We start from the raw sequence: 26,992 nt of genomic DNA, 5'->3' as shown, positions 1-26,992 counted from the left end.
CAAGCACATTACTGTCTTAGCTTGAATTTGTGCTTCCGGGTTGACCTGTTCTTCAATGGTCCATTTCATAAATAAAAGCCCTTTCAGAAGTTTATAGCTACATAACGGTCTGATCCTAGAGATAGCAATGCAGGAAGACTGCATGCACGATTTGGTGGCGCTTGAAGGCGTAGAACCAGTTGGCTAAGAAAAAACGTGTGTCCCAATCTAGATCACGCTACCTGTCGGTACTCTACTGGCGATATCTCAGCAAGAATACAATCTAAGACAATCGCGTTAATTTAACAAAATAGAGAAGGCGTTAAGCTTTCAAACGGTATATAGCATGTCTCTGTGCGATGACGGATACCAGAGTTAGAGAGGCTGTTCCAAAGCCGATGAGTGTGTTCGAAAGACTGATCACATGACTTCCTCCTCTTCTAACTGCGCTTACTCCCATACAACTCATTGGAGCAAGGTGCAACTTTACACGAAGATTTGCGAGGTATTGTGCTATATTTTCTCTTTTAACCGTTTTTATCCTAGTCCGTTTTGAGGTATAAACGCCTGTTCCAAACTTGATGTGTTCGAAACTAGATGTGTGACTCTACTGTATACCTACGGGACGCGCAGACGTTCGCTGGGCAGTTACTACCGGAACTTGGGCTCTAGGGTGTAGCTCAACGCGTGAAAAACTTACTCGAGGCTAACTCTTCGCAAACCGGATCGGCATGTTGATCTGCTGTACGTTAATTCGTCAGAACGGCGAGAAAACGAGGCATTCCTAGGGATTGTACGGGCAACCTCTTATAGCAGGTGCAGTCCCGTGCAAATCGCGTAAACATGCCCCGTTTGGGCTACAGAGACGAGCTTGGTTTGGTCGCGGCCGCCAAAATGACAGAGATCTATTTGTAGTCGTCCGACCCCCCCGCTCCATGGTATACAGTCGGTCTCCAGCCAACATCACTGCTTGACATTCCCCTGCCTATAGGCGCATGAACCTACTGTACCTATAATCGCTAAGCGGACTAATTGAGTATGGGTCTGAAAGTGCGTATATATTGACGTAAACGAGACAGTGAGAAACGAAGCAGCATGCAGGCAGTCAGCGACAAGAAACACGAAAAACACAGTAGCGCGTTGCGACTACTCTGAACAATGAACATAATAGGCAAATCGCGTTGTCAATGCTCTTCAGCGGCGTTTGTTGAAGACGTCGCCATCTCTCACTGATTGACATCCAAGGAATTGAGCCGTGAGAATGATAGAATCAATAACGTTATTAAAGTCTTCAAATCCATCAACCAAGATGTTTTGGTCATTCGTGTGTTTAGTGATGCTTTGAAGCTCTTCATTGTTTACCCCCGAGCCTATGCCAAGTGCTATTATTTTAATCCCAGGATGTGCTTGAGCAATGGTGTCTGCGACCGGTCCTGGTTTAGGATTCACATTGCTTTTTCCATCAGTAAGAACAATTATTGTTTTTTGACTATTCGCGCGCATGCCCGCGTCTACCTTCAGAATTTGATTTCTGACCAATTCGAGGGCTTTACCTGTTGCTGTTAATCCTCTGATGTGCGGTAAACGTCGTATTAGTTCTTCAAGCTTGTTCACGTCCCTATAATTTTGCTCAAACGCATTGAAGTCAACAACGACTTCAACTCCTGAAGAGAATGCAACTAATGCCAGCCTGGTAAGATCGTTTCCAATGCAAGAACTGCTGAAATGACATAGATGTGAAATCAACTTGACCAAACCGTTAACAGCATTGTTAAAGTCGTTGGGAGATATGCTGCCAGAGCTGTCGACTACCATAACCAAATCGCGTTGGAGCTGACTAACGCCTTGAGAGCAAGGACACGTGCAGGGGGAACGTTTGCGTCGCCCAGAAGGCGAATACAGCATTTCTATTTGATTTATGATTTCTTGTGTATTCGCGTTTGGAACTGGTGGACCGCCCGCGGCGGCAGGGTTAACGTCGTCGCCAATGGCTCGACTAAGTTGGATAGTACTGACCGCGTCCACCATCACGTCACTTAGACCTGCAAAACCGGTTTAGAAACATAAACAATATTTTGTATGGACTAACAGTCAGTCAGATTTCGAGTCTCTCTCTGCGGCGGGCAGTTCCTTCCCGCGGTCACAATTTGTCGAGTCCGTTCCTCCACACCTAGATAGTTTTTGGGGCAACTTGCGGCGTAGACCATGTCCGTTGGAGATGGTTTCCATGACGACCATTCAGAAACTTCGCACGGTGGTAAATAGGGATCGCATCTGCTGCCCAAATAGCTTTGCCCAAACGTCGTCTTGCAGAGACGAGCGACAAGAGCGTCGTCCAAATCTGCCGAACCGAGGACTGGTCCAATGATCGCTGCAACGAGAAAGACGCACTTCATTTCGGCTACCTGATAGCTCTGTACTGAGCTAGTCTTGCTCTGCAAGGTTTTATATATGAACACTAGTTCCTGCGGTCGCTTAGGAAACGTAATCGAATAGGACGTGACTATTTTAGTTTACAGGCACGATCATATCCAGGTCCTGTTGGTCTTCTTCGCGGTGGGCGTTTCTGCGATTCAGAAAATGCAGGCGTTTGTCTCTAGAGCTCCTAGAAATAGAGCAGGTAAGCTACCGACATGGTTGTGTTTCTTTGTGGCGGCTAGAGTTATAGGCACGGGTGATGTTCACAGCGACCTGTTAGTTCCATGCAGTCATTAATTCAAAGACGGACTGACGTTTCCTATCACAGAACGTCTGCCCTAATTGGTGTTAGAGGATCCTTAGGTTTCTAGTTTCTAAGACGCAAATTGCGATGACGATAAAGACAAACACAGATGGCAGGGAAGGAAGCGAAGGAAGCGAAGAGAATAGACTTAACGATTAGCGGGATTCGTAGATAAATGGGTGTCGTGGAAGGTATTTTATCACTGTGATGCAGTCGTTGGTGATTAGCTAACTGCATCGTCTTGTAACGTACCGGAATGTTGCATCACCGTCGATCGGCGCCAGTGCTCTTCGCGCTTTTTTTCTAGGTTTTCTTTGCTACAGTGAATCTCGCAGAGAATCTTCGGCGCCACATCTTTGATCTGGTAGCTATGAGTACCTGAAAATGTTTTATATTGTGGTTCAGCCTTTCAGGCTATTCCCCTCCTGCCACCGGTACAATGTGAGCGCGTAGTCGCAAAACTAGAGACAATGCTACGTCTACCCTCCTCTGTGCTGGACGCGAATTCGAACTGAAACGGGACACAGCATAAGGTAATTTCTTGTAGATATTCTGCGATTGCGAGTCTGCAGAGAGAGTTGACGATGAGACAATCGGCCTAAATACGGGCTTCAAGAATTCCGTAAATCAGGGGATTCACCTGGTTTCGCGGCGGATAGACGCTGCCTATCTCACGCAGGACATAGTCTGGCTATGTGACAGCTCCGAACGACGAAAGATCGCTTCGCAAAAGGAGATTCTGGCGACTCTACAGTGTGAACCTGTAAATGCAGTCCCGGATGCTAAAGAAACTCAAGAGGATAGAACCCCTGTGAGGGCTGAGATCCCCCATATGTGTCTGCGGATGCACGGGAGAGCTAAGCTTAAAAGAATTGGTCCTCCAAATGGAGGGAGGGCCCCTCGACTTCCATTGTTCTAAATATCCGCTTTTAACGTCCGCCTTTAGCGACAGTTGGACAGTGTTTCTTTTACGATTTGTCTTTTTAGCAAAGGTCACTTTATGCCTCGTAAAGACTTCTTTTTTCGTCCTTTCGTTTAGTATCTTGATGGATAGTACGTTCATTTTCTAGGTGCAACGTACATTCAGAGGCGTCGTAGGTACATGTATCTACTGCGTTAGGAACACTGAGACACGTCTACGCGTAGACTAAGTCGTCGTCTTATCATGGCAAGCAGCCTCAGGCAATGCGTTTCCTTTTTGCTGATTTTCTTTTCTTCGCAGACGCCCACTCGGCGTAGATAGTGAGGTCTCCGTGTAGCCTCGGGCCCAGGCCTCTCCCACGAACTTTGTTAGCTGGGTGAGCGATGTTCGTGGAGGAGGCCTGGGTCCGAGGCTAGTCTTCATGCCCGTCGATATCAAGTAAATTTCTATAGCTGGAGGTGAGCCAATGTGAAGGCAACGGAATGTCTCAATTGTATTAGTGATTTCCTATTGCGAACAGGTGTTTGCGGTCAACCTACCTTTGAACTTCATCGAAAGCGATAGCGTCAGCGCGTTTCTGCACACCGCGACTGCCCAAGATCTTCGTTTGCTCCTCTCCCGCGAACTTGGTTAGCTGCTAGCTAACACAGATTGTGGGGGAGCTTGCATGAGACCCCAGGCCCCTCCCAGCTAACGACGTTTGCGTGAGACGCCTGGCTTTGTTCAAACGGGCAAGTGATTAGGCTCTTTTCTGATTTGACAAGTTCGACGAGTAAGCTTATGGACGCAATTTGGGAACAAGCTAAACACATTACGCTCAGATAAAAGCGAAGGAAGTTAGGCCATCATTTCCTAGGATTCGTAGAAATATAGTTGTGTCTGGGAGGCGTCGACGATTTTGTGATTGGCTCAGTGCAACGTCCTGTGAGTCCTCTCAAGTACAAGGGCACTGCCTCACCTAAAAAGCTTTTAGTCGATCGGCGCCAACCTCTACTGATTATATGACGTTCTTCTTGCCTTGGTCTCTACTGTTTCTTTTCCACAGTGAGGTCTTACACCTTGCAGAACGTTTTCCGAAGGAATACGCTGAAGTGAAAGGTACAGGAGTCGCTTCGAACGTCTTTCTCGATTAGCGCGTAAAGTGTACTTTCCAAAACGGTACGTATCTTAAAGTCAAAAGGCAAACAGGCGCTATAGCGTCCAATTAACTAAAACGTGCAATTGATCCTCTCGCATGGCGCCGCTTCACTGAGATCGCCACACGGTGCACCGCCGTTTAACGACGGCTTCAGTACCGGTCGCGTGAGACGTCGTACGCGGACCTCGCCGCAGCTACGCGAGCATTGACCCCATTCGGACCACGCTCCCGTAACGCAGTCTTGAGGACAAAGAATTTGACAGGGACGAGTTGTGAGAGGTTTGACGGGAGCGGCGGTATTTATAGCGCCAGGTGGGAGAAATTCGCCCGTGCAAAAACGATCGCCAACGGGGGTATTAGTTGGGTCGTTTTCCAAGACGCAGAAGACGGCGCCAGCGACGTCAAGATTACAGTCGAACCACGAAGTATTGTACCACTCATAACGCGGGCAATCAGGAAGGGAATCGACGTCACAGGATTGTCGCTCAAAAAGAGCTGGGCACGGAGTTCTGACAAATTGACTCGTTCGAATGACGGATCGAGTGCGTTCGCGATATGGTAAATAAGAATGAGAGCTTGAAGAATTCGTGTAGCACTCTGCTGAGCAATTCGACCACGGCGACCACTGATCGACTTGGCAATTGCACGGAAATTACATGCTTGTCGACTGATCGGAGACGTTTCGCGTCGATTAGACTTGCATTTAGTATCTTCAACAACGCTCTCGTTGGTAGCGACGCAATTTACAACGCGAAATATCAATCCGAGACCGCAATCGGATCCATTTCTGCCGATAGATAGACAGGAACTCCAATGTCCCAGTCTCCATAAGTACGAAATAAATGCGGTTGAAGACGAAGCCATGTGGGCGGGGCAAGGAAGACGTAAGGTCGCGTTTCGACATTTACGCGTCTGGCTGAGATCCGGACAGGAACGCCCCGCTTCTGGAGGGACGAAAACGCGTCGCGAACGATATTCGGTCGTCAGATTGCCGCACGTGGCACTACAAGCGCCCCACGAACTCCATTCGCTTACGACGCAGTCACGTGGGCATTCGGTTTCGTTGCAGTCGACGCGAGACGAGTACGGGTTGGGTGTGTCCGCACAGAAAAGTGGCGAAATGGGTGCGTTCGTGCCGCGAACGCGACAGTACACGTCGCGATCGCCTCGGCACGCACTTCCGCAGCATTGTGTCGGATCGCGTGCGCAATTTCTCGGCGATTCGGCGAACCATTCGAACGTTTGAGCCGCGCTCAACGTTAGGGTGAGAGCGAAGACGACGATCGAACACTTCGACATTGGATCCGCGCTATATTCAAGAATGATGAGAATGGAACCGTTTTGGCTTTTCGTTCCAGCCTAGCAGCGACTCGAATCCTGTTCGGCGCAGTTCGGCGCCGAGTCTTTAACGCACTATAGGTATAGGTAGACGGGTGCCCGTATAGCCGGTTTAACTGGAAACAATTTTTGCGGTTTTTGTGTATCTTGAACTTACGGTGTAATTTATTCTTTTTTGTTTTAACAGTTCTGAGCGCGATAAATAGGTGGCAGCATCGCACGTAGAGTGGGAGCCAGAGTTAGCCTCAGATACCTGGGGTCAGAGGCTACGCCAGACCTAATCAATTAATTAATGGTAATAACTACCCCCTCACCGGAGACCAGATAAAAGGTAACGTTGGGCTTGCTTCTGACTAATCCTGAATGAATTACGAGCGATTCATTCATTCGTCGTTCAGCCTTGACATCATCGTCAGCTGTCTTTTACGATAAAAATATGTTCATGTCGAACATATTAATTAAGAGACGTACAACAGATTTTTTTTCAGTACGCTTTCAACGGAACATCACCTAAGTGAACATGACTTGGCGCAACATGAACGTGTCGTGATCGTCACGGGTAGATTGCATTGCACTCTCTTGCTACATGGTCATTCAGGTTGCTCGCGATCGGGTAGCAAACTTATCCTGCTTTTCCTGCAAAGTCGAAGTCGACGAGTTTGACGCTTCATTCGTCAACACACTCAGACGTCGCCATGCACGAAGTCGCCGCTGTGTAGATACTCAATTGCCGCAGTAGCATTCTTCTTCACTTAAACCGACAAGTCGGCGTTGTACCACGACTTCAGCGCCATAGTCCATTACAACCATCAGAAAACAGTCCTCAAATTAATAACATGATGAAGGTTAGGAGCAAAGTTCCCGCCAGCGCAGTGTCGGTGTGCCTCAACACCATAGCGGCAGTCGACGAATTTTACGACGACGTCAGCCTTGCTACCATTAGCATTAATTAATCATCTCGGCGAGAAATACGAGGTAATTTTTTACATATGTTGGTAATGTCCCTTGAGGGAAACCACTAAAGAAGCATGTTTAGATTTTCCAAGCTCTCAGCATAAAACATTCAAAAAATGGTAGACAACCTGTGTCTAAAAATAAAACCAAAGCCATACGTTACCTCATCATTACCGTTTTTAAGACAACGATGATGGCGAATCAGAAGAAAAGTTGACAAAAGGTTATTGAGGCCCCTTATGAGGGTTCATCAACACCCGGACCACGGGATTTTTGCTCGCCGTGGCCGTTGTGAACATCGCTTGCTTCTTTACTTCAGGACCATATCAAGATCAACGTCTTAGCTTCTATTCGGTCAACGGAGAAAAGAATTCGACATACGACGGAGGAAAGACGAGCTTCGAAAGAGCGATGGATAAACTCGGCCCTTGGGCGATGGGGAAGCACTGAGACGCGTCAAGTTCACCGTCTAAGTGTAGAACTTGGAGATACCGTCACACACAAAAATCAACTCGCGTCTGCGAGCCTTACCTTACGTTTCGCATGAGAAAAACTGCTTGTGAGACCCCTTAGGGAGCCTCACTTTTTCGTGAAGGTTTCACAACAAAGAAAAAGTAATTTGAAAGGTATTCCAATATGTCCGAATCGTGTCTTGCGAAAAAATTCAGTTACAAAGGCTCACTCTTCAATGACGCGACGAAGGACCATTACCCGGATAAAGGCACGTTGAAGACCGAGTTTTCTTCGCAGGAGGCAGCGCTTCTGCAACCAGTGATTCCAATGTGTCTCTAGAGAAGGAAAAGTCCGTCTGCGCTACACTGATATAGGTGGGGCTTCGTTTCGAAGTATTTTCTGTGAACAGCTCACGATTTCGAACCAGGATGAATACAACTGGAGTAATGATATTTATGAATTTCGACTTGAAGAAAGAAATGAAAAAGGCGACTCGATTTAATATAAATTTGATAATTATTTGAAATATAAAGTAGAAATAGGGTTGGATTTTGAATTAAGTGGAACACAACCAAAACCACTTCTTTTTGCTGCAATGGAAACCATTGAAGAGCATCGAGCATTACTTCATGGAAGAGACAAGGAGAAAGAATCTCACTCTATTTTAATAAATTTTAATCACAAAGTAAACCTGCTTAGTTAAATAAATAATAAATCTGTTTAGCAATATTTTTAGTTGTGGACAATCATTGATTTCAAGGTAAAACCATCACCAAGACACCATCATACAATTAGTCAATTAGTGACAGAGGGATTAGAAGACGAATCAATTTGTCTTCTCTTTGGTGGTCAAATGGTTGACAAAACAAATTCTGTCTATGTCTACGTTCTGGATTGTGACAATTCCAAAGCATATCAGGTTGTTCTAATTTTACTTCTATTGATTTTTTATTGATTATTTGTAAAGATGGACGTCGATTTACAATTGGAAAAAGTTTGGTGTCACACATGTCATTGTGTGCACAGAACAACGACGAGACTACTGACGTCATTGTCTGTGGTGGTGTTGACTCCACCTCCTCTTTGCTGTTTTTGTTCGGCCTATCCTTAGCGATTTTCATCTTGGTAACGTGATGTATTTATTTTTATCAACGTCTTCATAATGAATTTTGCAGACGTGAAGAAGGAGCCGTACATGAAAATTGAATAAGAAATTCTCTCGTCGAGACGGTTGTGAGACCTGCATAAAAGATCACATGCAAAAGAGATCATGACGTCATCGTTACGTAGAGCCACGTAGAGATGACGTGACATGCCTCTCATGGTTCTTTGCCTTCCATGCTGTCCGCGGCACTGGGGCTTCTGCTGACCATTCCTACGCTTAGGTCGAGTTACGGTTGCCTGGTGTTGCCTGCTGATCTTTTATACCGGTGATCTTTCATACCGCCGGCAAAAAAGATCACCCGCATAAAAGAAGTCGAATAAACGTTAGCAATATTTACTTGAGTCTTTTCGACACGTGATTAGTCGATTGAACGTAAACCTACATTAATGAACGGAGGGTTGTTTTAGTTGTTTGGGCAAATGAATTTTCGATTAGTTATCAGCATTTACGAACGGGTGTTTAAATTTTTTCATGCGTATGTGATTAGTCGATTATTAACGGCCGGAATTCAATCCTTTCGACACGTTATTAGTCAATCTGATTCCTTCTGCCTCATGATCACTTAGAGCGTTCCGCTAAAGACTTTGAACACACGCAAGGAAAAAACATCAAAACAAATCAAGGACAAATGCGAGTCCATCAAATGCTAATCTAGCCATGCCATGCAACATAATCAACTGCACCACCCAAAATAAGGAAATTTTTGAATGGGTCTCACACGTAAGCTTCAGCAATTGCCGATGTGGCGGAACCAGCAACGTATCTGACATCATCGCCTTTGCCGCGAACCATTACCTGGGTCACACTATTGAGAGACAAATCCTCGTCAACGCTTTTTGACTCCCTCCTTCCGCTTCGTGATTCTATTTCGTATGAAGAAAGCGAACTGGTAGCATCAAAATCGATGTATTGGCTCTGATTTTCGGCTTCAAGCATTTTGCCCAGTAGCTGCGTAAGACGGCTGAACGCCGGGCGATTTTCAGAATCGGCGCTCCAACAAGCAGACATTATTTTGTACCTAATGAAGGAAAATCAGAAAAAAATCGTTTTCATTACCATAAATACTAACAGCTCAGCGGAACAGTTTTCTGGGCAGGTTAGCCGATTGCCACTACGCAAATGCGACAAAAGCTTTCCACCCGAAACGCAAGGATAGGGAAAAGAGCCTAAAATGCAGAAGTCTCGAAGAAAGAAAACTGCAGAGATAAGCTCACCAAGAGTACATATTTCCCACATAACAACTCCGAAAGACCATCTAAAACGTAGAAGACTCAAATTTCACTTAGTGGAGCAAATACCAATTTTACACGTCGCTTTGTTCGGAGAAGAGACGTTGCGTTATGGCCTCGATAGACATCCAACGAAGTGGGAGACGTCGCGTGGTTTTTTGACAATAGGCACCGTCGTGATAGACGCATCTCGTTAGACCAAAGTCGGACACTTTGAGTAGTTTATCATCGCAAACAAGCACGTTCCGACAGGCCAAGTCGCGATGAACCAAACCTTTTCCAGACAAATATTCCTGGGAATTCCAGAAAAAATTAAGTAGCACGACTATAACTATTCAAACAAATTTATACCATTCCGGATGCAATTTGCCAAACAAATGACATGAGGTCACGAGCACTAAAATCCTGCTCAACTTTCCTCTCCTCATCTCCTTCATCTGTATGAAATATGCAAATGCTTTCTTTCGGCTCATTATATCGAATCTTTAATTACCATCAACGACGTTTTTCACTTCACTCGAATCTTCCTCATTTGTCTCACGCCACTGATGATTATGTGCGCTCAAACCAGGCGACGGCGTTGGCGTGTCATCCTAGAACGACAACAGTTAGTTGCATGATTAACTAGAAACGATAAATGAAAAATCACACGCCTCGCTTAAGCTTTCACACTTCAATTCGCTTTCATTCGAATGCTGTTCAGTATCATCTGAACACTAACAATAACAGAATAAAGCTGTACTGCAGATGTGTGCGTTTATCTACATATGCTAACTAACAAACCTTGATTTTTCCTTTTCTAATATAGTTGAGTAAATCGCCATTAATGCAGTATTCAACAATGAGGCAGAAGGGCTTGGATGTTGTAATGCATCCGAGCAGGCTAACGATATGTGGGTGCTGCCCGATTCGTTTCATCAATTTGATTTCATCCAATAATTCTTCTTCGGCCAGATTCTTCTCTAAAATAATCGTAATAAATTAGCGTAATTAAAACTCAAAAGAGAAAAGAGCACAAACGCACACGTTTATATACAACTCACCTTTGAGCATTTTACATGCGACCACCGACTTCTCATAGCTCAAGGAATTACTTTCTTTTCGAGCTAGCATTGAGATACGTTCAGATAGACTATGGTAAAGATATGCTTTGTAAACAACGCCGAAAAAACCGTCACCCAGCTTTTCGAGAAGAGTCATGTCGCCAGAGTTAACTTCCCATTTGTCAGACGGTTCGGCGAAGTCTAATCCAAAGCTGTTCAGGCGAAAAGCCTTGCGGCGGGCATAAACAACACAAGCGATGATAACAAAAGCGACAAAAGTAAAGGAGCAAACCACAGAAAGAATAATTTTCCATTGAGAGTTTGACTCGTCTGTAGAAACTGAAAGAAGATATAAGAAATAGTATATTTGCTACGGCTTTTCCCGCTGTCGCACCTTTGCTTTCACTGCAAAAAAATCCGTCTCCGTTCCAGCCAGGTCGACAGGTGCAGTTGTAGGTGCCATTTTGATTGGTACAATAAGCTTGCGAATGGCACAAGTTGTTCATCTCGCACTCGTTGACGTCCACGCAAAAACTACCGTTCCCAGTCCAGCCTTCTAGACACGTACAGTTATACCCTCCTTCATAATTCGTGCAATTTGCTCTCAAATGGCATGAGTTATTATAATTCAGCTTGCACTCGTTGATGTCGAGGCAGATCCGACCGTTTCCCGTCCAGCCAGGTAGGCACTCACACTGATAAGAGCCAAGCTCATTTATGCACTTTGCCTGAGAATGACATATGTCTCTTAAATTGCATTCGTTTATATCGACGCAGCGACTGCCATTCATAGTCCAGCCACGTAAGCAACCGCACTCATGCGATCCAAGTGTATTCGAACAATTTTGATTCTCCTCCTTACATGAGTATTCACATTCGTCTAAATCTGAATCCCAGAAACGCAGAAGTACATATACCCTTCTGATGACTGGAATAACCCAAATCTGAGTTACCTTCACACTTGGTTCCATTTCCTGTAAATCCAGCTTTGCAAGTGCAGGTGTATGAAGAGATTATGTTTTGACATGTCGCGTTGACGTGGCAGTTATCAGCGTTATTGGAGCACTCATCGTAGTCTAAAGGAAATAAAACACAGTTAGCTTAAGCAGTAAACCCAAATTATCAAAAGATATGTAAAAATCTGAGTTACCTTCACACTTAGTGCCATTTCCTATAAATCCAGGTTTGCAGGTGCAGATGTAGGAAGAGATTGTATTTTCACATGTCGCGTTGACGTGGCAGTTATCAGTGTTGTTGGAGCATTCATCAAAATCTAAAGAAAGCTCGTCAAAAAAGATCACATCTTGCTAAACTTTCGCTCGACGTACTTGGAGTTGCAGGCGTAAAGCAGACACTAGCCTTCTTCTTAGAACAAATGTCTAATTTCCACAAACTTTTTGTCGCAGCCACACAATCTTGTTCGTTCTGTAAGGACGAGTTCGTATCAGCTTCAAACAAAGTCCAGTTTACATAGACTAAAGGAGAACCGTCAGACCAAATATAAAATCCCTCATTCGATACGTCATTGAGTCCAATCCAAGCCTCCTCCTCTTCTTTGAGAAGATACAAACTTAGCTCTTTCTGCTCTTGAACCGAAAGAATTCTGGCAAGAGAGCTTCTCGTCTCTATGATTTCGCAGTCCATCATAGAATCGTGCCACGTCTTTCTCTCAGAAACGCGTTTGAAGCAAGATCGAGTGCCAATCATCGTCCAACCGTTTGGACACGAGTAGACATCTAGAAAAGAATATCAGAATCAGGATCCCATAAGGTGTTCTGTAGAACTGACCGCCAGTGGGCAAAGTTTCAGGTGACGCCAATATATTAAAATTGTCTGATTCATTAAGAAATCCTAAATAAGATTAGTAAATAGGTATTGCTTCTCGTACCCGTCAGATTACTTTTACAGACGTATTGGGCCTTAGCAGAGCAGTTTGAAACAGACCAAACGAACTCACGCCCGTCTGATCCGAACAAAACGCAGCCTTTCTTTTCTCTCTTTGGGTATGCTGGCTCATACTTTCCCCACTTGGTGAAAATGACGGGAGAAGTATCAAGCCATGTAAAAGCTTCTTGCGCAGACGTATCATTGTAAACCAGGCCAGTCCAATAGAGTGATTCCGGAACAGGTGAAGTTTCTTTTGCAACGAAAGCATTTTCGTATACGGTGCTTATTGAAACTAGTGCAGCATTGCGACTACGGCACTTTTCATTCTGAGCAACCTCTTGTGAAACCGGCTCATCTTCGTCTTTGGACCAATAGTAGCACGCGCTCTTGAAGTAGAGTTCGTCCTTTCTACATCGACCATGCATTGACGGAGCTGTTTCCTGACGAATTCCGTTTTCCATATCCCCTAGAATAAAAGAAGATAATGACAAGATAAGGTCTTTCATGAAAAGAGAAGCGCGCTATATCTTACGGAGGGAAATCTTGCATAACAGAGAAATACTTTCAGAGCAATCGGCCGTCTTCCAGTAGCCATTACGGAAGTCGATCACAACGCACTTATAATTAGACATTGGTTCTTCAGGAGCCCACAAGACGTACCTGCAAACGCGTGAACTATTAATAAGCTGTTTTAAGCTTCATTACAAACACCTCAAGGGTTCTCCATTCATCCACTTGAACGCGTCATCATCTTCTCGTCTCAAGCCAATAAAAACGTCGCTCTCATCAGCAAGAAGTGACATCACAAATGCCTGTTCGTGTGGACTATTTATGCTAGCGCTGTTGGTACGTCCGCATCCTCCTGCATTAATACCCAACTCACCGTCCATAAACCAAAGTTTCGAAAAACCATAGCAATAGTCCGCATAGAGAATCCATCCCAAGGGACAATCTAAAGCAGGAAATAAATTTAAGCCTGCACCAAAATCATACAATCGTTTGGCTCACATTCATTTTTTTTGCAAACTGCAACAGCTTTCCTGCACGAATGGTTTTGCGAAGACATGTGCTCACAATCTCGGAGCGACATTTCGCTTCCGTTGCAAGCAACTGTCAGAAACGAATGATTCTGATTTTGGCTCCTTGAAGTCAATTTTGGGTCCTCCGAGTACGCTAAGGCTGCCTTTGTAAAGCCCAATTGGCGACAGGCAACGTTGGCTCCTGTTAACTCCCATTTGCTGTTGTCGCTGCCGCAGATAAAGGTCCACGTTTCGTTTCGAAAAACTTCAACATTTCCGTCTGTTACGTTTGTTTTATCGGCAGTATTGACCAGTCGCACCTGCCACTCTGCATTGAAGCACTTGATTGCTGAAAAAGAATCACAAGACATTTCAAAGAAACGGCAGTCGCCAAACGGAGTATTCCAGGAATCACAAGATGCTACAAAAGATTTGAAAGATGCACCACGGAAGAATGTTTTGGAAACATATCCTCGGGCGTATCCCAAATGCTTGCAAATGATATTAGAGGTACTACTATCGATGAAAACGCCACAAACGTTTCTCCAAATCCCACCTATCCCTATTTGCAAAATACCCTCGCTGGGCAAAGAGCCATTCGCAAGTCGCACCCCAACGGAATGTTTTCTGCTGGATTGACAAGAAATAAATAAATCCGAATCGCAGGTCACTCGTTCGTATGAGCAACTGATAGTATCTACAATCCACATACAGTCGACAAAGAAAGAAAAATTCGCTTTGCTTCCTTCTCCGGAGAGATTCAAAGAACGCGCAAAGAAAACATCGGGGTATCCCAAATGACGACAGACTGCAACCGCCGTTTGACTCACATTGACACTGCTTTTCGCCATACACACGCGTCTCCAAGCACCGTCTAGAAGAACTTCAAGGCGACCGCGATTGGGCGTAACGCCGTTGACAAGTCGCACATCGGCTGTCGTCAGCTCTGAGAATAGAAAAAACGGCATGCATCAAAAGCTTGAACAACGATCAAGCCTCACTTTTTGGTTTCTCGCAGATGAATTGATTTGGAGACGAACAGGCGACGGAAATCCAATTAATGATTGAACCGGTTGTTTTCCGGGTAGGAATGATGGTCGTGCATAGATCGTCTTCGCAGCGCGCATTCAAAAGTTCCCAGTTTGAATAGACAAACGGCGATTCGTCCGACCACCGATAGCTGTAGGCGCCTCTTGCTATAGGCGAGCTAACTAATCCGATAAGAAATGCCGTCTGACGAAACCAAGAATCTAAATAATCCCGGAGTACTGCATCATCTTTATCGATTGACCATAGATGGGCTTCTTGTTTAGAGCACATTTCAGCTGCTTTAGACCAACTCAAAGGCTGTGTCGAAATTTTCAGGCACGAAGAAAGATAACACATCCAACCTGGGTCGCATTCTAAGAAAATTCTTAGTATTACGTGGAACGGGCAGTAACTATTATTTAAGATATTAGGCATATTGTATGTTAAATTTGCAAAATGGTTGGCATTTGCTATTTCTAAGATATTAATATTGTAACACCACATTGGAGTTAACTCCAATTTTATTAGTATTCTGTTGCAACACATACAATTGGTTTCTTTTACATATTTTTGCTCACGCTTTGCTGGCAAGCAAATTTTTTATTTCAGTAGAGAAAAAAGAGTCTACTAAACACGTCACAATATAACATGAACGTAATCAACATATGTAATAAATATGAGTATAGTCAATCCTCGATTATCCGAACCTCGTTTATCCGAACCCTCGAATATCCAAAACCAAAATGTAAGGTCAAGTGATTTAATTTGCTAACGCGCTATGCTTTAATGACGTCACTGACGTAAAAATTACGGCAATTTTCCAAAATTGCTTCCTTCGAACAGTACGTTCGATTTCTAACGCACCCTCGATTATGCGAAATTTCGATTATCCGAACACCCCTTGGAACATGGGGGTTCGGATAATCGAGGATTGACTGTACTCATGTATACATATATACAAATATTTGCATATGTAAGAACGGCGCTTAGTACGAGTAAAACACGAGCTAATAAACAAAATTAAATAAATAAAATAGGCAAAAGAACAGCGTCTATATATTGTAAAAAATTAAAAGTAAATAATGCAAAATTGAAAAAGTAAGAAGACGGCGCTTAGCTACTAACATTACTAAACAAATTCATTGGAAAAGTAAGAAAAGAACATAATTCTGACCTTTACAAGATTCCTGAAAGGTAGAATCGACTGCATCAGTAGATCTTGCAAAGACGACTGCAACAAGGAAGGACACAAAAAGTAACCGGTCACACTGAAAGAGAACGCTTAAAAGAATCCTTTGATGTTGGCGTTTCCCGGACGAGGAAGCGGTTAGACGACGATTTTTAGAGGAGTCAAACTTTCGTGGATGAAGGTAAGAAAAAAGAGAGATAAAGATAAAGAGAAGAGACGAGAAGACAGGAATAGTAAAGATGAAGGACGACATGGCTAGACAAAAAATGAAAATGCTATGCGAAAGAAATAGAAAGTTGTCATCACATTGAAAAGAAAAGTCGAAAGAGCTTAATTTCTCTTTCGCGTGTGATTCTGAACTGGCTGCATAGTGAAAAACGCGTCTGTCCTTATTCGCACGGGCACAAAGATGCACAAGCTATCATTGCAACATAACAATTAATACAAATTGTGGCAGAGTCTTAAGTCTTAAGACCTGATATTTGTGATGCCCTGAAAATAGCTCCTTTCCAACGTGACTTAAAAGCCTGTGTCTGGGTCGCGAACACTTCGTATTCCTACGAATTAACGTGAATTACACGGCAAAGAGTTGAAAATTTCAGATACCAAATTAATACCTATAATTGCAGACGGAGACACCGTCAGTTACTTGAGAAAGGAGTTTTAATTCACTGCATCGCAACATTCCTTTAGGTAAAGTAGTAATTAAAAAGAAGCTGTACGATGACTCTATTTTAGTTGTGGCTACAAAATAATAAAAGGAATTAGTTTGTTACTGCATCAATTGCTACTCTAAGTATTTTAGGAACGTTGTAGTTTTCTACTAATAACTCATATTCCGCCTAGCAGCGTTGAACGCAAAACGCATCTGTTTCGATATCGAGAGAGTGCGCAACGCGCGCCATCGCGGAAGGCGTTGCATTGCGAGGCTACTGTTTCGATATGCTATGTTGTAAAGAGCATTAGCGCACTTCATTTTTTTGTACGCAGAACAAATAATTTTGCAGTTGAATCGTATTAAATGCTATATCATAGACTAAGTGCTATTTGATCCCAATGCAAAACACAATATATATAGAAAATTGCATTTCGCGAGAATTGAGTATGCATAAACTTAATTATTGACAAGCTGGAAGTAGAGAGATCCCGTGGGAAGACTATAAAGTCTTCTACAGGATAGCGCACAGGAGGGTTGACGTAGCATTGTCTCTAGTTTTACGGCAACGCGTTCAAATTCTACTGGTGGTGGGGGGGGGGGGGGGGGGGGGGGGGGGGATACTGTTCTGCGGACCGAAGCCTGAAAAGCTGAACTACGCTATGAAGACGTCTTCGGGTACTAATACCTTGCACTTCGAAGTTCTGCCGCGGAAAATTCTCTGCGAGGTGAAACGCATCACTGTGGCAAAGACAAACTACAGAAACAAGCGCGAAGAGCACCACTGCTGCCATTGCTGCCGGTGAGGGTGCTGCTGATCGACTAATAGCTCTTCAGGTGATGCAGCAACTCTTGTAATTATCCGGCGTCACACCACGGTGCAGTTAGCCAATCACGAGCAAACCTCGACTGAACTAGCTTCCTCCAATTACCACCTCACCTAATCATATCTATGAGTTAACTTCCATCGCTACCGCTCCTGCCGTCTGTGTTTGCCTTCGTCGTCGGGGAATTTCGCATCTTTGAAACTATGTGGGAAGAGCGAGTGAACGTGCGTCAAGTAAAAAAGAACCCCCGCCGTCTTTTTGGTTAAACTTATATCTGTATCACCAAACTTCAGTTGAGGACAGTCGACGCGAAGCAGCCACTGTTATTCTAAGGGCGCTTTTACTCACTATAGCGTTACACGTACAAATTTGTGGTACATCGTAAGATGTGGAAGCGATATCGAAGAACGAAGCCAAGGGAAAACGTAAAGAAACTATAAAGGAACCGGACCTCACAGAGTCGCAACCTGAAGGAAGGGATAATGAGCTGGGTTCAACAAAAATAGGGATCTTCTTCGAAAATAATTACGTAGAAGTGCTGTGATAGTAGAAAGACTGAAGGACGACGATTATATACGACGAAAGAGACCACTGGTCAGTTTGCACTTACTTGTCACCTTTCAAGTTCTTTCCTTCGCCTCCTCGCACAATTAGCCACTAAATTAAAAGCGACGGCAATTAAAAAGACACTGGCTGAGGCCCCATTTCGGGGTGCAGCATTACCCGGGCCACGAGACATTTCCTCGCCGCGGCCGCTGTGAACATCGCCCGAGCCTATAATTCTAGCGAAGGAGAAACACATCCCTAGGCTTCTGTACGGTTATCGGACAAAAGCGTTTTACTTACGGTGGAGGAGAAACGAGCCCCGATAAAGAAGTTGATAAATTTGGCTCTTGTGACTTGGGATAGCACTGAGACGCGTCGACTACGCCGTATTAGTGTAGGCCTTAGCTTTACTTTCAAAGGCAACTACTAAGTTGCGTCAGCTAGCCTTGCATTCTGTTTGGCGATACGAAAAATTCATGATGGGGCACTTTAGGAGACCTCAAATGCTCGTAAAGGTGTCACCGAACAGAAAAGTTCGACAAGCCACTGCCGCAAAAGATGCTCGGCGAAAAAAATCAGTCAGGTATAACGTTTACTTTACTTTCAATTGACCGTCTTGCCCACCCTGATCTAAACACGAATACTCGGTCAATAAACGACTGAAAAGAGTACGCAGTACAAAACTTTTAGCTGGATACACAGGCAGCCTTATATTCGAAGAACCATCTTTTCTGTATGGAAATCTCCTGATAACGCGCGCATCGTCCGAGTACACTGGACAGAGTCGAACTCTAAAAGAATTTATATATCTCGTCACTAGGAACTGTTCTGGAAGAAGAGAATACCGAAGCTCGACGTGTTGTCAATTCCTCCCAAAAGAAGCAACGATCCGTTGCTCATTGAATTCATCGTTGCGTACGATGTTACCTGTTTTGGCGACCTTCCTTCGTTTGGAAACTTCGTCCACGTTCGCATCTTTGGGGTATAGATCCAAAGTCTGTCATTGTCTGCAGACGTGAAGCGTTTCCTACCGCCAAAGAAAGCTATGCAACTGTTTTTCGTCACTGAAATAACTACTTTCGTTTTGTCCAGCGGTGCCTTAGGTATGCGATCTGGAACGTACAACGACCAGCGCCTAAGGTTTCGCTCGAGTAGCACCAAGAGCAGCCCCAAATTATTTAGGACAGGTGCGTAAAACACCCTGTCGCTGATTATTATTTGCGTCGATCGCTCTATTGCAATTTTCTCTAGGTTACCTAGATTGTCCCAGACCAAGTTGAAGTTCAATGTCTTTGAAGCGCTTCGTTTCAAAATATTGAGCAGCTCTCTGATCTCCGTCTTCCAAATTACTACCCCTATAATTAAAGAGAGAAAAGCGTCAGGTGTGTTTAAGAAAAGTTATTGACTTTACTTGGGACGCAACTTCGCTTTGATTCAGACCACTTCCTTGCTAGAGCATTGCAAGTAATCGTTGCATCTCCAAACATGAAGAGTTCCCTATCACTGCAGATGTACGTCGCCACGGATTCCAACTCTTGAACGAATTCGTTTGGCAAACGAGGCGGAGGCGGAGGCGGACTCATTATTAGAGCACAAACCTATTTTTAATTCAAGCAAACCTGAACAGAACGGTACTGGCGCAAGCAATTCGCCATCCGAGCAATAGTTATCGGATATTCCGACCAAGCGGTAGCTCTCATTGCAGGCATATCCTACATGTAAACTAAAAGGAAAAGACGTGCCCAGAATTTCGACCCGACAGTTTACTAGGTCAGGTGGCGCGGAGCAGCCTTAATTAAAACAAAATTAGACCATCTTCAAATTAATCATACTCGTCGGATAACTCTCACTCGAGCAAACAGGAGCTTCGCCTATCCACTGGCGCGTTACATTTGAACACAGCCGCTCCGCGTTTCCGTATAGTATGAACGGAGCATGGCACGAGTATGCTGCTCGAGATCCTATGACCAGAACTTCTCCTTTTCGCGGATTTGAGAGAGACGGGCATGCTGTGGCAAAGTGGTTCAACTTAATCTATGATCCATAAGCGTATACCTACTTGACAAGCACGATGGTTCGAACGATGGTAACAAGAAATTAACTGAAGAACTGCACTCTCGTGTATGACACCTTCCTGTCAATCTGAAGCCGCTGTCGCAGATATACTTCGCCAAACGTACGCCTTTTCGTCGAGACGTTAGGACAACCGATCCATTAGGTCGTTTAGGAGGAGAGCAGCATGGTAAGTAGAAGTCTTCATCAGACGGGTCACCTGGGCCATCTTCCACAAAGACACTCTATAATATGTCATTTCACAATTATCAAATACCAGAGGAAAAAGAGCAAACAGGTGGACATCCACTCCATTCTCCGGAATATTTGACGCACGTTCTAGTTCGACTTCCATGAAGTCTGAAACCGACGTACGTTGCAAGAATACGTAGCACTGACGCCATCCTGAACCACATTGCCGTTGTCAAGTTCCAAAATAGGGCAGCCTAAAAAGAAAGATGCAATTCGATTCGTAACTAAATCGACTAAGAGATGAGATTCGCACTTGAACATGTAGGCAATTGAACGTCAAAGTTTGAACCACGCCAGCGCGTGTCGCTCCCCTTGCAGAACTTCTTTTCATCTCCAAATAAATTCTGCCTATATCAACATGTGAACGTCGCTATCCAAGTTTCATTAAACTCTGAGTATGCTACTCGCTGAGTATAATCTATTTTTACTAAACCGCACTCTAAAATATTAATATGTGAAGATCGAGTAAGGACCAGTGTGGGCCATGCCCGAAGGCCATGAGGCAGCTACATCTCCTCAGAGGAATTATATCCATCTGATTAGACTGTTTTCAGATTTGCAGGCACGTGGGTCTGGTCTGTTGGAAGAACACTGACTAAAATTTCACGTTCGCTACCATTTTTTAATGAAGGGAGGGGATCAGGAAGATACTACAAGAGAACATGAAGACGACAGCTACTCATGCAACAATAGTTGAGGTGAGGCTCCTTTTGAGGGTTTACTACCACCCGGGCCACAAGACTTTTGCTCGTGGCGATCGCTGTGAACGTTGCACGCACGTATAAATACAGCTGAAGACAGACATACCTCTAAGCTTGCTTCTCGTCATCTGAGAATAGCCTCTGACGCACGACAGAGGAAAGACGAGCTTCGAAGTAGCGAAGGACAACTTTGAGTGTTGCTCGATGGAAAGCCAATGAGACCCGTCGACTGTCAATCAGAGTTTAGGCCTTTGGTGTGCCTGCAAACAGAGCGATCAAATTTTGCCTGCAAGGCTTTCGTTCTGGTTTGCAACTCGAAAAACTGTTGGCGAGACCTCTTAGGAGGCCTCACTTTCGTGAAAATAGTTCCTGTCGCGCAAAAACACTTCGAATCCCTTACGAATCCCATTCGAAAAGTGGCAGTGCCGTTAAAAAGGTCGCTCGTCGAAGACTCTAGAAACGAAAGCAGCTCAAACGTTTACCCGGATAAAAACAGAAAGAGCCCTACTTACTCTCGCTCGCGTCCGTATATACGTTCAGCAGTACGTATACACGTGCAGCTGCGTCTTCAAAGGACTAAGCAGGTAAGCTTCAATGCTCACTGGTACCCAATGGTGGCGGCGTTTATCCTATCTTACCTTGCAACTCTACAGCTGTCTTCCGACTCTATAGGTAATTTAATTAGGCAACCATAGCAAGACCTTTTCTAATTAAGGGATTCTGTCTGTCGCTTCGAAGCGAGGCCCCTCAAGGGGAATTATCCTGTGCAATGAATTGAAGGACGGCGCTCGGAGTCCACGCTGCCGATCACCGTCATGCAGAGGATCGTTCCCAATGGCAGCGTCACGTGAGTCTGAGTTTGAAAGTTCGTATGATGGCTGTTATTGGCCGGGTCATGCATCTGCTCGAATACACTGTCGCCTGTTCGAAGCAGCGCACGAGCGGATATTTAATTAATAAGAATATTTCATTTGCGGCGCGTTTTCGTTTGCGGACGTTCCTTGGAGCCTTTGTCATTTCGTGCCAGGCACAGAGCGAATACGCACAGTAAGTCAATTTCTCTCCGCTCAGTGCCTCAAAAAAAACCTGCATGGGAACGAAAATCAAAGAATCGGCACACTGTTTTAAAATCTGCTGAAAAGAAGTAATATGGTTCTCCTGAACGTGTTGTTTGGGCTGTTTTTTCTGCTCTGCGGTTCGCACTGAACGGCCAAGGCAAGTGTTGATTAATTAGAGTCCTAACGCGCGTCTACTCGTAGTGTAGAATTGTGTTCATCGCGCCTTGATTCTTTCCGACAGACGAGTTCCTCTTTCCCAGTTCATTTCACGATTGTGCGTGTGAGCTAGCTAGTTTTTGGTGCTCAGAAAAGGGCGCATTTCTTTTGGGAGTTAGGTTCTCATTGGGCGCACGACTTCCATGCATATTACTAAGATGTCAAGCTGACGCTGTGGTTTGATAAACGGAAGGGGTATATTGAGGGCGGCTATATAACTAGCGGTAGGCTCGTCTTTTCTATCACCTTTTCTTCGTGCACGCGCGCGCTGCTTAGCCGCTGAAAGTGCAGGGTTTTAACACAATTCCGAACGAACAGAAGCTTGCATGTATATTTAATCATTTTCTTATCATATTTCCGCCCCCTCCCCCTCTGCGTTAGGAATTTGTTGAATATTCATATTCATTATTGCGTTTCTATTCTTAGATATTAACTCGAACCTTTATTCGTTTGGCTCGGGTCAAGGCGACATTCGAATGCCAAGTCTTGATGACGATGCATCTTCTGGTATTCCTTTACCAACGTGTTTTTTTTACATTGAAAACACGCGATCGTAACGCCTACGTACTTCCAGCATAATATTATAGTCATTCTTTCTGTTGATTGGTTTCTCCTTTTCTCGTAGATTTGTAATAGCTGGCTTGTATCATTCGACGTACGGCACACAAGCTATATTCCAAGGTTTTTCCACATTCAGATCTCCCTTCCATTGTGGCCCCATTCTGGGCCGACGTTGATACTCGTCGAGGCGGCAACGTTTTCTATCAAACCTACAGCAACGTTTCGTCAGAAATTCTTCAGCGAGCCAACAACGACGTGAAAAAATTCACCAGCACGCCCTTTACCGCGACGTGGGGTTTTGTTCCGACGTGGGATCGCGTAACAAGCTTTTCATTTTCTTCGTCGCTGGTTAGCATAAGGGCTATAACAATAATACGTGTTAATTCTTAGTTCTAGCGCAATACGTTTCAAGTTGTTATATTCTCGGACGAACGTACGACGTACTCATTGTTCAATTACTCGACCGCCGATCAGCTTCAGTGGGCTAGTCGAGTTTCGATCAGATACGTGGCGAGCGATTTGAGCACTTTCGAGAATCCGTTGTCCGGTACGGGCTCTGTTCTTTCGGTCGCCAGAACGTCTAACTTCGGCGTTCGTGGTCGGTATCTTTATCGAATCACCGCAACTGTTGGATGTGAGTCCAAACGTTATCGTTTTTTTTGTATTTTTTATTTTTTTAGGTAATGACGAATGTGCGTCTTTGCGGTGCGAAAACGGTGGGACGTGCACTGATCTATTTCGCGACTCCACGTGCGCCTGTCCACCAGATTTCAGCGGCATACGATGTCAAATAGGTAAATGATCCACAACGATTTTTGCTTTGTTTTTATATAGTGCCGTTTCTTTTCAGCCAAACCTCGCTGTTCGTCGCGCATTGACAACTGCACCGATTTCATCAAATGCGCAAAACGCGTCTTACCTTGTGTCACCTAACTATCTCGATACATACTTCTCTCCCCCGCTTGTGCTGCAAGGCCCAGGGGTAATAGCAGCTTCGACACGTGGTTGGGCGAAGCCTTAGTCTGTCTTGCGAATTTGACAAGCTACACCATTGCCGACGTGTACGGTCTGAATCGCACGTTTATGCCGTTTGCCGAAGAATGTCGTCTTGTCGACCATCGTCTGTTCAATGGTCTCGGAGACTGTCTACGTTGGGACGATCTTTGCAACGTTACCTTCTCGATTGAAACCCCACTGGCACGGTTTAGGACACCTGACCGCAGAAATTGGACCCTGGAATCGGCCCCCGATGGCAGTGTGTCGCAGCTTGCACTTAGTACTGCGCACACAATGTGTTGTGGTGCATTAGATAGGGTGGGTCGCCCCCAGGTTAGGTAGCCCCCAAACGGACGCTTTCACGGTGCGGGGCGGCCTTACCATCCATACTGACAAGCGTAAATTGCATTGTGGGCCTTTATCATCTCTTCGTCATCTGTATTTCGTCCATCTCTTCATCTTCCAGCTCGCCATTTTTGCCATCTCTTCATTATTCTTCCATTTTTGCTACCTCTTCTTGTTGCCCTTCACTTCGCGGGCGTGCCTGCGTGCACACGCAATGTTATGCAAGTGCAAGACAAGAGGAAAATTGTGCTTCAAGCTAACACAAAGGCTAAAATAAGGAAAGGCAAAACAAAAAAGGTGATCGACAATTCAGCAGCAGTTTTGAGTATGCGGCAAGCACGAAAACCGACAAAAGACCTCTATTGTCAGTCGCTGATGTAGTCGCCGACCCACCACTGAGTAGTGGCCGCCTGACCGTTGGCGCACCTGTGCGAGGATAACTGATTTTGATAGCGCCCAAACGCGTCGACCGATCCTGGCGCTCCTGCAAGAGGCAGGCCACCGTTACTATTGACATCAGCAAAGAAGTGCATATGTTGATCGGATCCGCCATTGAATATCCACTCGATCGAGCACTGCGAACAGGAAACGCCAAAGAGACCGATATAATCCATTTTAATTGAAGTGCCGTCTGCGGGCACCCTGTCTGAAAGTATGTCGCCACTTGTCAGCTTGACGCTGAACGAAGCACGTGCGTAATCCTGATAGGACAAGGACGCGCGCAGACTTCCGGCTTGGAGTCCGCACGTGGCGCGCTACTTGCTCGACGAGCTGCGCAGCGAAAGCATACGATTGCGCGACAGTCTGTACGACTTCAGATTCGGCGAGTCCTCGCTGAGTGGCCGATCGACGACGAAGGCGCGATGAGGCGAACTGGAGTCGACTCCGTCGGCCTGATCGCGCTCAAAGGCCTCGATTAGAGTCCAAGAGGCGCCGACTTCGCTGTCAAAGTCGCAGAAAACTTTATACGGTTTGCCGTCAAAGTCCTCGACTACGTAGATGCCGCTGGCCGGATTTCCTCCCCGTCGCAGATAGCCCATGCACGTTCGATTCGTGTAGCGTCCGAGCCAGTATTGGGTCGTGGAAGTAGGAGATTGGGTGCACGCGAAATTAGCCGGCGGCTTTGTGTGGTAGTAGCCCCAGTAGTGGGCATTTCCGCCTATGTTAGGCGCCGTACAGTTGTCCGAGCTCGGATCGTAGTGGAGATGCTCGCCGAGGGATTGGGACCAGTAGGCAGTACAGTGACGACACGTTCTGCCTTCGATTGACATGAATTCTGTGCGCGTGCAACCGCGACCGCCGTCCAGCACCGGATCGTAGTCGACTAGAGCGACGACGGCCGTATTGTCGTTCGCCGCGCTCGGATTTCCTGAACTGATGCTGAGGCTTGTGAAGAAGTTGCACGTGGCACGGAAGTGCGTCGAATCGGTGCGCGCGGACGACGTAAAGCTATTTCTATAAGCGACTGGATTTAGTGGCGGATTCGGAAAGGGAAACGAAAAGCCGTTTCTAGAACCGAAGCTGCTGTAGTCGTTCTCCTTGGAAAACGACTCGATGAGAGTCCACACCACTCCTTGCTCGCTTGAATCGCAGAGACTTTCGCTGCTGCTGTCTCTGTAGTATTGCACTCCTCTACTGAGCGAAGAAGTGCTTCGGTCATAGCGCTGAGCGCAGGACAAGAAGAACGCGGTGCTGGTAGTCGTCTAAGTACACAGCACTTGGCTATGAAAGATATTGCTTTTCTGTCTCTGCATACCTGATTCGTGGTAGATGTCTCCAACGTTTTTACTTTGACATTCAGCTGATTGCTGAGCTGCTGGATTGTCGAGACGTTCGTTTTAAGGGTCTTCAATCCATCAACCTTACGCGATTAAATCAAACATTTACGAATGCTAACGGGGAAGAACTCTAGTCTTTACGCTTTTGCTGAGATCTTGTACGTCTTTTCTAAGTGAAGCGTAGCTGTTTTCAACTGCCACGAGTCTGCTTGCCAGATCAGATCCAGATGATGGTGTTGATGTCGATGATATGTGGCCTCCCGGAGGTGCAGATGATGGTGCTGATGTCGATGATATGTGGCCTCCCGGAGGTGCCGACTCAGTCATATGAACTCTTGGCGTGTCCGTGTAATGTATATTTCCAGAATCCGTTTTTGGTGCTTGACTGCCTCTTTGAGGGCTGATGCTTGGTCGAGCAGCTACTGCAAAACAGCAGACATAAGATGACACAGAAATTCAAAGTGCGTGGCTGTGCAGGCATTAGAACAGCTTCTATGTACTGAAACAGCTCTGCAGTCTTGTCTGCAGTATGCCTTCCTTAATAACGTTAGTCCTGTGCGAAAGTACGTATAGGATTAAGTAAGACGCCGTAAAGAATGTGAATGCATAAATTTGTGGGCGGAGCAGTTTCGTTTTCGGTATGCCGTTACGTGTATGTAGTGGCTTACGTTCTTCGCAGTTGCACGTCGTCGTGTCCTTGGTGAGAACGAGAGCAAGGGCAACGCATCCGACGGCAACGCCCACAAAGGCAAGCACAATGGCTGTTCCGATCATCCACGCTATTGAGCCCGAGCTGCGGCAGCATCCTCCCGTTGACCCGGAGTCGCCGTCTTTCGCGAAGCGAACTGTAGAGTCTGTTTTTGAGTACGACGCGAGAGTCAACTGATCGGCGCTGCTCATTCGTCCAGCACGGTGGGTAGTCTGCAGTTGGAATGGGA

At 45.4% G+C, this 26,992-nt stretch overlaps 6 protein-coding genes across 12 annotated transcripts; 1 reads left to right on the top strand and 5 right to left on the bottom strand.

The window, feature by feature from the left end:
* Positions 1 to 1,024: 1,024 nt before the first annotated feature.
* Positions 1,025 to 3,489, bottom strand: LOC136198373 (collagen alpha-1(XIV) chain-like). Of its 2 annotated transcripts, XM_065988308.1 has the most exons (4): positions 3,342 to 3,485; positions 2,954 to 3,267; positions 2,069 to 2,584; positions 1,025 to 2,021 (listed from the first exon to the last, which is right to left on the bottom strand). In XM_065988308.1, exons 3-4 carry the CDS (start codon positions 2,373 to 2,375, stop codon positions 1,174 to 1,176), a joined length of 1,155 nt encoding a protein of 384 aa, XP_065844380.1. In that variant the 5' UTR covers positions 2,376 to 2,584; positions 2,954 to 3,267; positions 3,342 to 3,485; the 3' UTR covers positions 1,025 to 1,173. The 2 variants fall into 2 exon arrangements, with proteins under 2 accessions (XP_065844380.1, XP_065844381.1); XM_065988309.1 differs by having other exon boundaries at positions 2,954 to 3,489.
* Positions 3,490 to 4,831: 1,342 nt separating this feature from the next.
* LOC136198633 (thrombospondin type-1 domain-containing protein 7B-like) lies at positions 4,832 to 6,060 on the bottom strand. The gene is made up of 2 exons (XM_065988640.1): positions 5,670 to 6,060; positions 4,832 to 5,394 (listed from the first exon to the last, which is right to left on the bottom strand). Exons 1-2 carry the CDS (start codon positions 6,058 to 6,060, stop codon positions 4,832 to 4,834), a joined length of 954 nt encoding a protein of 317 aa, XP_065844712.1.
* Positions 6,061 to 9,200: 3,140 nt separating this feature from the next.
* On the bottom strand, positions 9,201 to 21,570 carry LOC136198364 (uncharacterized). Of its 5 annotated transcripts, XM_065988290.1 has the most exons (38): positions 21,415 to 21,570; positions 21,207 to 21,360; positions 20,653 to 20,747; positions 20,425 to 20,593; positions 20,155 to 20,376; positions 19,946 to 20,104; positions 19,507 to 19,885; positions 19,352 to 19,450; positions 19,173 to 19,296; positions 18,941 to 19,122; positions 18,697 to 18,886; positions 18,396 to 18,641; positions 18,273 to 18,331; positions 18,160 to 18,206; positions 17,411 to 18,104; positions 16,685 to 16,811; positions 16,543 to 16,624; positions 16,374 to 16,485; positions 16,053 to 16,322; positions 14,851 to 15,252; positions 13,839 to 14,795; positions 13,542 to 13,782; positions 13,363 to 13,490; positions 12,844 to 13,296; positions 12,732 to 12,794; positions 12,272 to 12,679; positions 12,094 to 12,216; positions 11,897 to 12,019; positions 11,338 to 11,829; positions 10,944 to 11,282; positions 10,684 to 10,862; positions 10,554 to 10,616; positions 10,394 to 10,493; positions 10,252 to 10,337; positions 9,979 to 10,193; positions 9,886 to 9,926; positions 9,741 to 9,837; positions 9,201 to 9,689 (listed from the first exon to the last, which is right to left on the bottom strand). In XM_065988290.1, exons 15-38 carry the CDS (start codon positions 17,514 to 17,516, stop codon positions 9,386 to 9,388), a joined length of 5,511 nt encoding a protein of 1,836 aa, XP_065844362.1. In that variant the 5' UTR covers positions 17,517 to 18,104; positions 18,160 to 18,206; positions 18,273 to 18,331; positions 18,396 to 18,641; positions 18,697 to 18,886; positions 18,941 to 19,122; positions 19,173 to 19,296; positions 19,352 to 19,450; positions 19,507 to 19,885; positions 19,946 to 20,104; positions 20,155 to 20,376; positions 20,425 to 20,593; positions 20,653 to 20,747; positions 21,207 to 21,360; positions 21,415 to 21,570; the 3' UTR covers positions 9,201 to 9,385. The 5 variants fall into 5 exon arrangements, with proteins under 5 accessions (XP_065844362.1, XP_065844361.1, XP_065844359.1 ...); XM_065988289.1 differs by having other exon boundaries at positions 20,653 to 21,159; positions 21,207 to 21,570; XM_065988287.1 differs by having other exon boundaries at positions 18,692 to 18,886; positions 21,207 to 21,570.
* Positions 19,484 to 20,502, bottom strand: LOC136198632 (complement decay-accelerating factor, GPI-anchored-like). The gene is made up of 6 exons (XM_065988639.1): positions 20,425 to 20,502; positions 20,155 to 20,392; positions 19,928 to 20,104; positions 19,838 to 19,885; positions 19,731 to 19,807; positions 19,484 to 19,693 (listed from the first exon to the last, which is right to left on the bottom strand). The coding sequence occupies exons 1-6, from the start codon at positions 20,500 to 20,502 to the stop codon at positions 19,484 to 19,486; spliced, it is 828 nt and encodes a 275-aa protein (XP_065844711.1).
* On the top strand, positions 20,884 to 26,666 carry LOC136198631 (sushi, nidogen and EGF-like domain-containing protein 1). The gene is made up of 6 exons (XM_065988638.1): positions 20,884 to 20,961; positions 22,801 to 22,881; positions 23,011 to 23,283; positions 23,332 to 23,569; positions 23,616 to 23,729; positions 23,786 to 26,666. Exons 1-6 carry the CDS (start codon positions 20,884 to 20,886, stop codon positions 23,866 to 23,868), a joined length of 867 nt encoding a protein of 288 aa, XP_065844710.1. The 3' UTR covers positions 23,869 to 26,666.
* Positions 24,521 to 26,988, bottom strand: LOC136198371 (serine-rich adhesin for platelets-like). 2 transcript variants are annotated; one of them, XM_065988305.1, is made up of 4 exons: positions 26,723 to 26,988; positions 26,196 to 26,473; positions 26,033 to 26,137; positions 24,521 to 25,979 (listed from the first exon to the last, which is right to left on the bottom strand). In XM_065988305.1, exons 1-4 carry the CDS (start codon positions 26,952 to 26,954, stop codon positions 25,032 to 25,034), a joined length of 1,563 nt encoding a protein of 520 aa, XP_065844377.1. In that variant the 5' UTR covers positions 26,955 to 26,988; the 3' UTR covers positions 24,521 to 25,031. The 2 variants fall into 2 exon arrangements, with proteins under 2 accessions (XP_065844377.1, XP_065844376.1); XM_065988304.1 differs by having other exon boundaries at positions 26,196 to 26,476; positions 26,723 to 26,987.
* Positions 26,989 to 26,992: the final 4 nt, after the last annotated feature.

The sequence above is a fragment of the Oscarella lobularis genome, chromosome 19 (genome assembly GCF_947507565.1).
Source record: "Oscarella lobularis chromosome 19, ooOscLobu1.1, whole genome shotgun sequence".
NCBI classification, from domain to species: Eukaryota; Metazoa; Porifera; class Homoscleromorpha; order Homosclerophorida; family Oscarellidae; genus Oscarella; species Oscarella lobularis.
The sequence above is the reverse complement of the archived record's forward strand: the minus strand, read 5'-3'. Positions and strand labels throughout refer to the sequence as shown.

Bases quoted from the DNA above. Each gene is read 5' to 3' on its own strand.
- LOC136198373 (XM_065988309.1), bottom strand. From the start codon at position 2,375: ATGAAGTGCGTCTTTCTCGTTGCAGCGATCATTGGACCAGTCCTCGGT. The intron at 2,022-2,068 runs GTTAGTCCATAC...CCGGTTTTGCAG, and splicing joins GACTCGAAATCTGACTGACT to GTCTAAGTGACGTGATGGTG.
- LOC136198632 (XM_065988639.1), bottom strand. From the start codon at position 20,502: ATGGAAGTCGAACTAGAACGTGCGTCAAATATTCCGGAGAATGGAGTG. The intron at 19,886-19,927 runs GTATGATTAATT...GTTTTAATTAAG, and splicing joins GAGTGAGAGTTATCCGACGA to GCTGCTCCGCGCCACCTGAC. The intron at 19,808-19,837 runs GCACGTCTTTTC...GTTTACATGTAG, and splicing joins CTGTCGGGTCGAAATTCTGG to GATATGCCTGCAATGAGAGC.
- LOC136198371 (XM_065988304.1), bottom strand. From the start codon at position 26,954: ATGAGCAGCGCCGATCAGTTGACTCTCGCGTCGTACTCAAAAACAGAC. The intron at 26,477-26,722 runs GTAAGCCACTAC...GCTGTTTTGCAG, and splicing joins GACGTGCAACTGCGAAGAAC to TAGCTGCTCGACCAAGCATC. The intron at 25,980-26,032 runs GTATGCAGAGAC...CTGTGTACTTAG, and splicing joins AGACATCTACCACGAATCAG to ACGACTACCAGCACCGCGTT.
- LOC136198364 (XM_065988289.1), bottom strand. From the start codon at position 17,516: ATGGCAGCAGTGGTGCTCTTCGCGCTTGTTTCTGTAGTTTGTCTTTGC. The intron at 10,617-10,683 runs GTTTGTTAGTTA...TGTTATTGTTAG, and splicing joins TTAGAAAAGGAAAAATCAAG to TGTTCAGATGATACTGAACA. The intron at 9,927-9,978 runs GTAAAATTGGTA...TCTACGTTTTAG, and splicing joins TTCTCCGAACAAAGCGACGT to ATGGTCTTTCGGAGTTGTTA.
- LOC136198631 (XM_065988638.1), top strand. From the start codon at position 20,884: ATGCCCGAAGGCCATGAGGCAGCTACATCTCCTCAGAGGAATTATATC. The intron at 22,882-23,010 runs GTATTCCTTTAC...GATTTGTAATAG, and splicing joins TGATGACGATGCATCTTCTG to CTGGCTTGTATCATTCGACG. The intron at 23,284-23,331 runs GTTAGCATAAGG...TCTTAGTTCTAG, and splicing joins TTTCATTTTCTTCGTCGCTG to CGCAATACGTTTCAAGTTGT.
- LOC136198633 (XM_065988640.1), bottom strand. From the start codon at position 6,060: ATGTCGAAGTGTTCGATCGTCGTCTTCGCTCTCACCCTAACGTTGAGC. The intron at 5,395-5,669 runs GTAAATGTCGAA...GCAATTGCCAAG, and splicing joins TCCGGATCTCAGCCAGACGC to TCGATCAGTGGTCGCCGTGG.